At 41.7% G+C, this 13,789-nt stretch overlaps 1 protein-coding gene across 1 annotated transcript in view; it reads right to left on the bottom strand.

Moving 5' to 3' along the window:
- AKAP13 (A-kinase anchoring protein 13) overlaps positions 1 to 13,789 on the bottom strand; it is a 197,389-nt gene that overhangs the window by 110,114 nt on the left and 73,486 nt on the right. Inside the window, exon 6 of the mRNA XM_086756870.1 lies at positions 9,134 to 9,317. Within this exon, the coding sequence (XP_086612996.1) occupies positions 9,134 to 9,317 (184 nt within the window). The remainder of the gene's footprint in view (positions 1 to 9,133; positions 9,318 to 13,789) is intronic.

Below are 13,789 nucleotides of genomic sequence, written 5' to 3'. Positions count from 1 at the left end.
GCTATTTCTATTATTCAGGCAATCGCTTCCAAGGGCAGGTAGATCACACAAGAAGATGCTCCTGCTCTTTGTATTTGCACATTGAACTTAACTGTTTGTGTCTCTCCTGCATGTGTCTCACTGCACACCCTGGGTTTTAGTAAGAGATGATAAAAACACACTTTCTTCCAGGAAAAAAAAAAAAAAAAAAGAAAAAAAGTCAAGTATTTTTTAGTCCTTGGTTGTGAAAGATGCTTACTTTGTACAGATTAGGAATTTCTGCAGTAATTGTATACAAATGCGTACCCAAGCTGGTCTACTGGGAGATAAAAACAGATATGCAAATATTTACTTTACATTTATTAACAAAAACGTACAGAGAAACTCCAGCACTCGGGAAGTCTGAAAATCTGCTTCCATTCAGCACAAAAATTCAGTTTGCTGCAGCTTGCCAGCAGCAAGGGAAATCTGTCTTCTTATGAGGTTTAACCATCCTGGGTCAATTCTTCCTCATCCTTCCCTTTCAACAGCTTCCAATCGAAATATGTAAGAGAAACCAGTGAACCGAAAAGTTCATGGGCATCGTCTCCAAGCCCAGCTTTTGCAGAAGAAAATATGTCGCTTGGTTAAAAAAGCGAGGACTGACCAATAAGGTTGATAGCATTCACTAGCTCCACCCTCAGCACAATCATGCCGTGCCCCACTGAAAACATCTGGAAGAAGTCTGTCAGCTCCAATCCCTGCTTCTTCTGCAGTCTTCTGTCCCATGGATGTAAACCCAGAAGGGAAATTGCTGGCTTCAACAAAGGACAGACTTAGCAGTCAGCCCTTCATCTACAGAAAGGTGGCTCAAAGAAGGATGCCAACCCCAATGGGGGCAAGAGGAGAAGGAAGTAAGTCTCCAAAATAGTCTCAAGGCCATGCCCTGCTTGATCCAGAATTAGATTGAGCAATCATTAGATTGCTCAAACTGCAGCATCACCTCCTGCCTGTGTGGCATCTAAGACAAGATGATAGGTACTGTTTTCAAGCTTCCCAGCATTACCCAAGCGGACTTGTTCCTGGCGAAGGAGGAGCCGTGCCGTACTCGCATGCTGAATTTCTCCTCATCTCGTGGGGGAGCAGATAGGATGGCCCCAGGCCAGCAAGCAGTGGAAAGAGGGAGAGGAAAGCCTGCACCTACACAGCATGGCTCCCGCCTTCCTGCAGATACAGGCAAGATATTTTTACGAAGAGGGAAGATAAGTGAGAAAGGGTGAACAAAAAACCCAAGTAAAAGCTCTGCCTGCCTTTAAAAGCTGTGGAAACTGTGCTCAATGACAAGGGTTTGAAAGTCAGCGGCGCAGATGCGCTTGGCAGGCATGTTTTCCGGTAAAGAGATAAGAGGTTTTAAATGGAGGGGAGAGGAAGAGGAGAGGGAAGAGATCACAAGATGAACAAAAAAACCTCAGTGGGTTAAGCAAAACCTTGTGTTAGGAAGATTTATCTCACAATATTACAAATGGAAGGCGATGTGGGAACTCAAGGTGTTATTTCCTGGGGATACCTCCTCCAGATTTCTGAGCCAGACTTTGGCTGAAACAAAACAAACTCACTAACGTTGCCAGCTCTTAGGATCTTACTGCAAGCCTGACAAGAGCTGTGGGTTTATTCTGAAAGCATCAGCCTCTAGATTCATGTGATAAAGAAAACAAATAATCAAACAAGAACAAAAACATCCCACCAACCAACCAATACTTTTTTTCCTTATTAAATTAAACAAAGTATTATGGTTGCAGTGAAAAGCCAGGAAATTATAGAATTCAGATGCTTTTATCTGTAAGGCAAATGAAAACTGAACTAAACTGAATTTTAAACTTATATCCTTATTCAAATTCAGAATTATTGCTGCTGTTATAACACCACACTGAAAACACTAGATCAGACAGACTGTGACCTGAGATGAACAAGGAATGGTGCCTGCTGGGACAGGATGCTGGACTTGGTGGCAACTGCACAACATGTCTGTAGCACAAGCAACTTAAATCAAGCTAACAGTCCCTGCCGTGAAAATCCAGACTTAATGCAGTCACCAGCATCTAAAAGCAAGACATCTTAGAAGTCTGACAAAAGAGAATGTCAGAGCTATTTGCAGAAGCGCTGGGGTAATACAGGCTTTGTGTGTGTATGAGCAACTTTGCACCCACAGCCTTTAGTGATACACAAAACACTAGTGCACACAAACACTTCCCTGCTCTTTTTTAAACCACGCATTACTGTATATAAGATTCACAAAACACAAGCAACTAGAACCTGCTAGAATGGGTTAAAACAAATGAAACATCTGTAAATTTGAAATATATTTAACAAACACAGCATGCATACTTCAGGTGTTTCCAAGTGCTCCAAAAGCCCCTCGAAAGCAGTAAAAAAAAAGTTTCTTATTTACGAAAATTTTACAGATTACTCACTAAATTTGAATACTTTTGATGTTGAAGGAAAGAGTTAAGTTCACCTGATGTAGAAATGACGACTAACCCCTTGCATGAACTGCAGTGGCTTCAGACACTGAACCGAATTCAGGATTGCATAACCTATCTTTCAGTATCAGGTTAAATATTTAACAACTGGACTCAAAATATTTAATGCTAATTTCTCAGTCTATTGATCAACACACTACACAGTAGGAAATCACACAGAGAAAAGCTGGCTTGGTCCTTCAACAGCTGTTTGCAGATGCACACATCCTAAGAGAGTACGTCCAGTATTTCCTACCACAAAGGATCTGCGCTTCTAAAACCAAGCACTTCTTAGGCCCCAGTGTTAATTATACATAAAAAAATACAGTTACAAACTGTCATCAACTACATTTGCCAAAAAAAGTACAATGTGCATTCCACAAGAATAACTGTCTGTTATTAAATGCACTTTTCCATTTGTTTTATTTTCATAGTCTTGCCTAACGAAAAAGATGCCCTGCTCGGGATGTGGAGCCATAGGTCCAACAGAAAACTCAACATCAACTTGGAGTCACATCAGTAAATCAAACAAATTTAAGGTGAATACATTAAATGCACTCAGAGTGAAAACAGATGCCATCTGTTGCATTTTAAACACAAAAGCACAGTCAGGGAGACTACTTCATCAAACAATGTTTTCTTTACTGCTAAAAACAGCATCTTAGATCGAGACAAGCGATACGGAAGGAAGATCTGTCTCTGCAGAACATTTCTGCGTGTTGCAAGCAAGTGTGACCACAGACTCTGCAACACAACCCAAAGATGAAGCCATCGCTTCGGCTGCCTCTGACACAGCAGTTTACAAAGCCTTCTTTTACAATGATCTGTTCAAACTTCAGTCCTCATGAACGTCACTTCTAGCAGATCCGCTCCGGAGACTAAAGATGAGTATCCTAACTGGGTATCCAGCTAACCCATGCCTGAGGCCAAAAACTCAGCAGTTTTGAGAAATCACTTATCTGCTTTTTCTAAATTTATCTTGGAAAGGGAGCTGGTCTATTACAATCACTGACCAACCACACAATGCAATTCAGAATTTATGGCCGCTATAATTTTCGGGGTGATCTCCAGATCAGGATTGCTAGAGAGGAGAATCATTTCCTTCTCCTAGCTTACCAAATCTTCCCAAATCTCCTCTTCTTTCTCACAGGCCCGTTTACATGAACATCATCTCCTAGGATCTCCAATTTCTGAGCGGGATATCGGAGACAATAAAAAGTTGTTTCTACCATACAAAGTCACCTCTCTCTCTTCTGTATTCAGAGGTGGATACATACAAAACAGAGGAGAGGAGAGAGCCAACGAATGAAAAGGCAAGTCTTCACAGGGATGTGGGAACACACTAGGAAACCAGTAAAAGCTGCAGCATGCAGCAGGTGAGTAGGTGGAAAGAGAAACACAAACTCTTCCTGCTCCATCATGTTCACACCTGGTTCCTCCATCCCCCTGCTCCCAGTCTGCTCCTCTGCTATCATCAGAGACATCCACAGCACCTCAGCATCTTTCTAACCACAATGATCAATCAATTAAACAACAGTGTTTCAAACGATAATCTTAAAGCTCAGCAATATACAGCCACAAAACCAGACCCTGTTGGATCACCATTCCTTCCACACTTTTGTAAATAAACAGCATCCTCTGGACATCTGCATCTCTCATCAGGTCCTCTCTCACTGCCCTTCTAACATCTTTGAATCCCCCTTTAAAGGTTAATCTTGTGCCAGCGCTTACAGAGGCAAAGTCAACTGTTCTCCTCTCCCAGCCACACCCTAAATCTACTGCCTGGCACTTTCAAGAGCAATCAAAAGGATTTGTTGCTTGTTTTGGGGTGGAAGAACAGAGAGAAAAACATTGGCATTACTTCAACAAATTCTTCAGACGTTGATTCTGCTTAGCCAGAAATAAAATTTAAAATGTGTAGCATCACCAGCCTGGTGCAGTGGCAACCTTCTGACCACCAGCACATTCCCAGTTCTGTCCCACTCGTGCTCCCAGTACAAAAATTACTGGGAGAACTGCTGTAACGAAGGGGAAACTCAGAGCCATGCACATTTCATTCCCTGTTTGTAATAAAGGCAAGGGTGCACACAGGAAAGGGGGGTTCAGCCCAAACATTCTTCAGGGGTGTAAGCACCCTGTTACATACAGCTGCCACCATACAGCACTGAAGTCATAACGGTTGGCAATATTTCCAGCTCTGGGAAACTACCGATTTTGGAAAGCATCTGCCCTGCAGACAGCTCTCTGCCTACACAAAGACTGAATTTAATGGAGCAATCTAACACGAAAACTTAACGAAAAATGACCATCTTTAACTATTGTCACAGCACTGTAAGAAATGTTTAATTTTAAGACTATGCTTAAACTCTCTGCTGAACATGAACTGGAAGTTTCTGAAATTAAAACACATGCTTAAAGGACTTGCTAAATTGAGGTGCAAAGAAATGAGGTACCAGGCAAATCCTCTTGCAGCTGTGGCTCAGAAAAGCAGAAAAGTGTATTCAATTACAACAGTAAACTTACGGAAAAAGCTTCCTCATTTGAGAGGCACCACAGAGATTACAGCACAGACTCCACCAATTACTTACGTAAAATCAGAACAATAGCAAGTGATAATCACGGGTTGGAAAACGTTCATAAAACCCTTCTACCAGTGAGTTATTCCTCTTGTGTGTTAATTAAATCAGTTTAATTTTGGAAATACAGACTTGAACTGACTTACAGCTTCACGTACTGAGCCACCTGGCTGTTACCACGAGATCTGAAGGAAGGGCAATCCCAGAGCCATGCAGAAGTGCTTTATAGCAATTAGCAAGCAGAGAAACCAGCAAAAGCAAAACTAATATTAGAGTAAAAAACTCAGACTCCTACAACTCTGAAACTTCTCCTTTGCAGGGACTGGAAAAATGCAGGAGATCTTCTCGTGGGCTTTATTTTTCCTCTTACTCCCCTTTTCAGGGGGCATAAATTGCTCTCAGCTGTGAAGGAACTAGAAGCCTTTGGCTTTATGGAAAAAAAAATGATGCTTTGGGATTACTAGACAGAACTCTGTTCTGCAGAAATGAAATCAGAAATAAAATCCGTGCTTGTGTGTTTTACAAAACGGCACTTCCGACTTCTCTGAAATTCCGCACGCTTGCCATTTCTTGGAGCCATTTTCCTTGCCTGACTTGCAGAGCACTGAAGAACATGGAGCTGGCAGGCAGATTACGTTACTACACCGAACTCCATCCGAAAACATCAACTACTGCACACTGCAGCTGTCCTGTTGCAGAGGTCAGGTTACTCACAGGGAGCATACCACGTCCCCGATTAACAAACCGTGCTGCCTCTTCAGAGCCAGCCCTTCTCTCCCGAGCAGAGCCACCGAGCTCTGCCAGCGCCCTGCAGCCAGCCTTGCCCAGTTCAAACACAAGGAAGTTACAGGCTTCAACGAAAGACCCTTTGCTTTGCAATCTGGTCCTACCAGACTCAGGAATTGTCCGAACTCAGAGAGGGCTACGCAACCTGCCTAGTTTCCAAAGCTGTATCATACAAGTGATTTATTGAAATGATATTTCAAATTTGTATTTAAATTCACATTTTAAAAAAAAAATCATTAAGCAAACTACTAGTAAGCAAACAAGAATGTTCCCAGAGAAATTTTTTTTTTCCCCCCCTTTTTCCTAAAAAACTCTTACCCTTACTTACTGTCCTATTCCATTTGCACTGCAGGACAATGTTTACTATGCAGTTTTAATCTCAAAGATAAAACAAGCACCCTCAGGAATGAACAACTGATGAATAAACACTGCTATCAGCATCCTGCTCTCCATCTTTGGTGCCATATGTGTGCTCTATTGCAGCTCCTCAGTTCAGTCTCGAAAACAGCAGCACAGGTACCTTTCCTGCCAGAGGATGCAAGAGTCCGCGCACAAGCTCAAGACTACAGAAAGGAGCACTTCAAGGGTTGCAAAATATAACAAAATATAAATTGGAAGAGTGTTTTGTTTTTTTTTTTACATGAATAACTGCAACAGCTGAAAAGGGAAAGCTCATCCGATAAACAAATTCAAAATGTCACCAGTGTAATTATTTTTTTGAGAAAAATATTTACACTGCAGCTGAATCAAGCTGCCTTGCAGCCGAACCCTGGCAAAACTGCAACAGCGGAGAAGGTTTTGTGTCTACTTTTTAATGATTGTATCCTAATTACAGCAAAATTTCCCCCCTTCTCAATGCTGGCTGAGAAAATCATTGTAAAATGTAGGGTCCTGCAAATTAGCAAGCAAGTGAACAATAAAATCCCCCTAAGGGTAATGCATCACAAAACACACAGCACTCATTTATTTGGCGATGTGCAGTTTAATTACTTGTAAAAATAATGACTCCTTTGTACGGGCTCTCACTAACATGCGTTGCTGAGTATTTTGCTGAGTGGTACGAGTTGCATGCCAAATTTGCGTGCATGGATTATACAGCGTGTGCATAAGCAGAGTGCAGAAAAGAGGTTGTACAGTATCCATTGTGTTTTGACAGCACATAAATGATATATACTCTCTTCATGGAATTTTTGGCTGCTTTTCTGTATTTTGAAACTCAATATTTCTCCTCTGAAAGCAGATTTTCAAGCATTGATCCCATCTCATTGCAGAAAGTAGTAAGCATAACAAAAATATCTGCTGGGAAATCAGGACGTGTTCATTTTGCAGATGTTGTCCTCCCATGGGGAAGGGCCATGGCGGTCCCCATGCCACGCAGTGCTCCCTCTGCTCCAGCCAGCCCCAAACTCGTCGTACGGTGCGTCACCACTGTCCCATTGAGAAAGGGGTCCACAGCTTCCAGTGCCCACAGATGACCGTTTGCAGGGCTTCAGGGAGATAGCAGGGTTTTCAGAGTCATGGGATATGTGGCATGGCTGTCAGATGTTTGTACACTATATTTCCACCCAGCAGTCGAAGAGGAAAACTAACCATAATGAACAGTTTAAGGATATACTAAGAAGAACAGGAACTGGGATCTCAATGGTAACGTTACTGAAGTTGCTAGTGTCTTATTTCCAGAGATGAACTGTAAAGTTCATGAGAGAAATCCCTGGGATTACACCAGCAGCATCTGTTAAAGTGAACAGCACGGGGCAGTGTCATGTAATCCAAGCATTCTTCTTTCTTTCCACTGAGTGAGAACTCCCATTCCGGTATTGGAATTGGCTGTGAAATACTCCACCAAATACATCAATAGCTGTTGGAATCATTTTGTTTACTTCCCACTTAAATTACCAGCTCTACTCATATTCAGTTTGTAGTACTTGCCATCAGCTCCTATAATCAAGTTTTGCCCAACTTAAGCTTTCTATTACAAAGATTCGTCCAACTTGAACTTCTTCACAGTATACAAAATATGCTGACATGGTTAGTTCCACCGTGGAGAACCCTGCTGCAGTTACAGGATGAATTTGTATGTTCCAGTTTTACAAGATAGGCTGCAAGAGTTGTATGTTTTCACAGTGTGACTTTTCAGCAATATGGAGAAAAATGTTACACTATCATCTCTGTATTAATCCCAGCCAAGGGTGACTGAAGAAAAGCTTAGGATACAGCTCCTGTCCAACCCTCCACCTTCTCCTTCACCCTTACTTTGCATATTGTTGGCTGAATCATTAAAGATGAAACTTAAATGCAATCACTGCAGCAACACATATTTTTTGCCCACTAAGACTCCGCCCAACAACTATAGAAAGCAGAAAAATGTACAAATTGTAATGGAGAAATGTTGCATGATAATGTGGATGACACAGCAAACTCCTAAACATGACACTGGGTCACACAATATAAACCTCAAGTATCTGAAAATTCAGTCCAGAAAAACAAAGTTAATAACAAAGCTTAAGAGCATCGGGCACCAGAATAACACACATGCAGACCAAATCTCCTCTCCTTTACAAACAGACCCCTTGGGACTTTAAGCTCTTTGTCTTTATCAGCCTCAGCTTTTAAAGCTAGATCTCCAAACATTTGCTATTGAAAAATAACTTGTCTTCTCAAGAATTCCTTGTCAAACACTGCAGTAGCAGTAAATGCTCATGCCACTCGTTACTTGCTATGAGTTTGTAAGATCTGGCAGCTTCTCAAGACCACTCAAGAGAGAATTGTTTCTGCTGTTAAATACTTGCATTAATTCTTACCTAAATTTTTTACCTATACTGGTAAGACACCTATTCTCTACAAGATACTGCTTTATTTCAATACAATTATCATTATTTCATTTAACGAAAAAGCTCCAAATTTATAAAGTACAGTCAACCACCACCACAAAACCTCCTAGCTCCCCTCTTTTTGGTAGTTGTGCTTGTTGGAAGAAAAGCTTTCTCACTTATGTTTGCATAAGGTTTGTCTTTATTAATCGATATTACAGTGACTCACTTTGGGCTTTAAAAGACAGCTGGAAGCAGAACACTGTGCAACAGAAAAGGAGAACATAACAATATTATTGCATTTCCCCTAAACCCTAAGGACTTGCCCCATTGTTGCTAGCAAGAAAGGTAAAAGCAAAATGATACCAAAATTGTCTTTGAGAGTAGAGTACAGCTCTTCGAGACTATTCAGTGATAATGCACAGGAAAGGCAAGCAAGATACAGAATGGAAAACTGGCAGAGGAACCATTAAATCATCCTTACTCTGTCAGAAGCTGGTGGAGCTTCTGGTAGCCCCTCTCCAAGGCCAAGCTCACGGGTGTTGCCCCTTCGTTGTTGTGGATGCTGAGAGCTCCTCTTCCACCTGGCTGCTGAAGCAGAAACCACGTCAGCCGCAGCAGACCTAGCCTCACCGCAAAATGCATCAGTGTCTCCCGAGGGATGTTCTCTGGGAAGAAAGAAGGGGAAAAAATAAAAAAACAGAAGTGGGAATTTGTAGGCTGCACGTTAGGTGAATGCTGTATCCCCACCTCCCAGCCACACCACACACAACGGCTGGCAGCCCAGAAGCCAAGGAACCTGCAGCACCTGGAAAAACACGCTGGCTGCCAAAATCCAGGAGACACCAGTACTTTAAAGCGAGGGACACACTACAGTAGGACTGGAAGTGCTCAGGACTTCTCAGAGTGAGACTGATCACAGAAGTCAGTGTGACAAAAACCACCATTTCAAAAACAGCCACAGCAATCACCAAGTTGCAGTGCTTCCAAACAGAATCTAGCATCGTCAGGTGGGTTTTTCTAGATGTCCAAGCCTTTTCCTGACACAATCAGGACCCAGTTTTAGGAATGGACAAGTTTTGTTACTTAACAGGAGGCTGATTTGTCGCAAGGCATGAAAGAAATCAATTATGTTTTAAGCATAAATATAAAGCAGTTATAAAAGAACAGTTTAACCTCTTGTGGAGACAAAAAAAAAAAGTGAGGATTTTGCTTTCCTGCCTTGAATATGCTTCAGACCAGCTTTTCTCAGCTTTATACAGTAGCTCTATCATTCCGAGTAACAGCATTTATGAACTAGCAATCTTCACAGCCACTTTTTGTGTTTAATAACCGTGACCCCCTAATTTGGTAAGAGTCACTCTTGAGCCTCAGCTTTCATCTCAGAAAAATCTCCCCCTGCTCTAAAAGCTGCAGCCCTAGAACAACGCTCTGAAAAGCTTCAACCAGAAACAAGCTCCAGATGCCTTGCTGAAATACAGCATTTGCAGATCAAAGCCTGTTACTTCTGTATGAAGGGCAAAAGCATCTGGGTTAAAAAAAAAAAGAAGTGCGAGAAATAAAAATTTGTTCTTTTAATTACCAAAGTATTGGCTGGCAGCAACAACAACAAAGCACCAACTGGGTCTCACTAAACCATGCCAATGAGCACACTTGGTATAATACATTTATTACCATAGCAATGATTTATTGAGTTATTAATTTGGTTGCCAGCCAAACCTATACGGTAGGTCAAAAAAAAATGCAAGTGCATAATGGCTTTAGGATTCAATTAAGTACTTTTTCCTCAAAAAGTATGCCCCAAGAGAAATAACTTCTTCAAAGTGCTGTTGTTTTTCTTGCTTACTTGCTTTCTTAAGGGACATTGTTAAGACCTTCAGCGCAAAACAAAGCGAAAATGGGGAGTTCTGTCCTGTCTGACACACAATACTTCTGGACATTTTGGATCAATTCCTGAAGAACTACTCTGCATTCAATAACCAAAAGCTTTCTGGCACTCTCTCTCTTCCAAATGACTCAAAATTAGGTCTTGGGGCTACAAATGAATCCCGCCCCCCCCCCCCCCGCCCCAACCTCCTCTTGATTACCATAAAGCAAAACCATGCTGTTCTGAATACATGAGCATGTCTGAATGGAGGTTCCAGCTGATCAGAGAAAAAGGGAAGAGCTGAGCTCACTCAGAGACAAATTCTCAGCCTACGGGAGAGTAACGACTAGGATTTTGGTATTGATGCTATGGAGTGTAATGCTTTAGAAATAAACAACACAACAAGGGAGTTGATCCATGGTTGTCACAGTCTTGGACTTCAGGAATAACGAAAAGTAACACAGCACATAGACAGACATAAAGGAGAGGCTGCTGATGAGGTTGCAAAAAGGAGAAAGTGTTGACACGTGTGGGACTTACCCAGAGTGAAAGCAGATGCCCAAGATTTACTCAATGGACTTGCACAATACTTCTACATTACCTGTACTAACACACTGGTGGAGTCAGCTAGCAGAACTCAAAGCAGTACAACTCTTCCTACTGAGATGCAGGAAGCACAAAGGCCCTTCTGTTAGAGCAAACCCCTGCTGTCTGAATAAAGAATGTGTCGCACTGGTGTGACCATCTGTTCTAGCACAGGATCTCCTGTTCTAGTTGCTTCATTGAAAGGAAACATCATCTTCCCAACTGAAACAGACACCCTTGCACCAAAATTGAGCAGCATAGACCCAAAAAGCGTAAGCATGGGTCCCTGGACCAAAACACTTCTTTCTCTTTCATCTGAGAGCCTCACAGGTGGAAGCATCTTCTACTCACCAACTCACGGTTCACCAATAAACGCACATACCAATTGCAAGTTCTGCAAGACGCAGGCAAATCCTCATCCTGTCTCTGACCCAACTGAGTGCCCCTCTCTGCCTTGTATTTCCACAGACGAAATATCCCCTCCCAGGTTGCCCCAAATGCCCATCTGATGTAATCTGTAATCTGCTCATATGACTGCAACTTCTGAAAATCCCACCTTCTTCCCATTCTTTTAAAACAACCTTTATCATCAAATTAGTGGAGACAGTAGTTCCAGCATTTGGATGGAGGTGTCTACAACTCAACTGAACTGAATGTGGCCCTGCCCCAATGCCTTTGAGCAACGACGACGTGCACAGATCTGTACCAGAAGACATGGCGTGTTGCCATCCGGAACATATTAAACATACAAACTCACTGTCCCAGCCTATTTGGAAAGATCTGCCTAAAATATAAACTGGCATGAGGCCATCATAACAGATGGGCACAGATGATGGCAGCAAAGAGACAAAGTACTGTGCGCACAACAACTGCAGGGGCCCCCGGCAATGGCTTTAGAAGGGTTTGGAGCGTACAAAAGTTGCACGGCTACAGTTAAAAGGCGTGTGCCACCTGTGGGCTGGATTAACTACTAATACATAATGAAAAATACATCTGTTGGTGTATGGTGTTGCTCAGAACAAGATGAGAGCTGGTCTGCACTAAGTATGGGTGGAGAGTGGGGAAAGACAGTCAAATCCCTCCAGCCTTCCTGTCTATGAAGGGATGAAGCTTGTTGCACAAAATATTTGAAATTCAGTCAGTGATTTCAAGGTGTGGTCATGGTGCAAAATGTATGTCTCAGGCACGGAAGAAAAACAAAAGCTGTAGCATGCAATAGCCAGAGCTCCTTCTCCTACCACACATGAAGCGTGAGCTCCTCATCTTAAAACGGCTGTTCTTTGAATGTTAAGAAAAAGCTTCTTGTAATTAGGTAATTGTGGAAATACAAGACACACAATACTGGAAAGGCCAAGGTTGTTTTGTTCCTTTCACATTTCCTAGTAATAGGCAAGAGTTGAAACATATCATTATTGTCCCATAATGGCAGGGCACTCTAATCCAGCTGGCAAAACAGAAGACTTCAGATATATTATTATTATGTATTTTTTTTCAGCTGTGACAAACAAATAGACCATTCATCTGGGTAACTAAGGACAAAATTTCCATAGAAGACTGTCAGATGTACTTTGGTAATGGTAAAGGATTAAGGTTTAAGGTGTTATTAGCACAAGACAAGTAAGCATTGAAGAAAAAAAAAAGTTTGAGTATGACACATCCAAAAACACACAAACTGTTCTCCAAGTAAAAACTTTAATCCTGCTTAAATATCAGAAAAAAAATACTGTTCCTTTTTAAAAATCACTCTTTATATAGCGTAAGCCACACCTAACCACTCAGTTTATCCTCCATGCCCTGAGACATCTCATCCAGGAACAGCCAGCCACAGACTGACTAGTGTCTCTTGCTAATCTTCCTGTGATGGTGACCTTCAGTTGGTTCTCAACCAAAATCACATATACTTGGCAATTTTGAAATCTACCATCAAATCTGGCCTCAAAAATCTTGGTTTCTACTGGGAATGCTCTCACTGCTCTGATCAATCCTTGAGAAACACAGAGCAAAACCCAGAAATAAGCTGTCACTGCTGAGGAAAGGCTCCAGCAGACAACAGTACTGAAGAAAGGTCAAGGCAAAGGCACTGTGTTTAGAGTTACGAGTTCAGTTAATAAAAAGATGTGTGGGTAACTCCTTTTTAATCTTATAAACAAGAATTTTTTCACAGCACACCGAAGGATCGTCATGTCCCTGTTCCCACTAATATCAAAGGGAACAGAAACTCTCTCATGCCAATGATTTCTCAGCCACAGACCGAGCAGTACCTCCAAGTACTGAGCAGCACATTTCAGACATCTCCTGCCTGAACAATAATTATTTTCTGCTTCCCATTTTCTAGTGCAGAGGGCATTAAATTTAGGCATGAAAAGATTTTTTTACATCTTCTCAAGGACTATAGATGAGCACATCGCTTTGTGCTGTTGCACAGAAAAGATCACGTCTATTTATGGCACAGAGTCCTTTATCAGGGGGCAGAGACGGTGGTGAGCAGCAGATTGGAAAGGATATGAAACTTAAAGTAATACCTGTAACTATTACACTGAAGGGGTTCCATGAGAAACTACAAAAAGGTTGCAGCACATTAACAGATTAAAGCTTTAAGCCTAAAAAACATAATCAGCTGCATATCTTTCAACCTTTTTATGTTTAAAAAGAAGTTAGCTCCTAATAATCAAATTTCCTTCCAACTAT

This window comes from Chlamydotis macqueenii, chromosome 12, assembly GCF_036417535.1.
Source record: "Chlamydotis macqueenii isolate bChlMac1 chromosome 12, bChlMac1.mat, whole genome shotgun sequence".
Lineage (NCBI taxonomy): Eukaryota > Metazoa > Chordata > Aves > Otidiformes > Otididae > Chlamydotis > Chlamydotis macqueenii.
The sequence above is the reverse complement of the archived record's forward strand: the minus strand, read 5'-3'. Positions and strand labels throughout refer to the sequence as shown.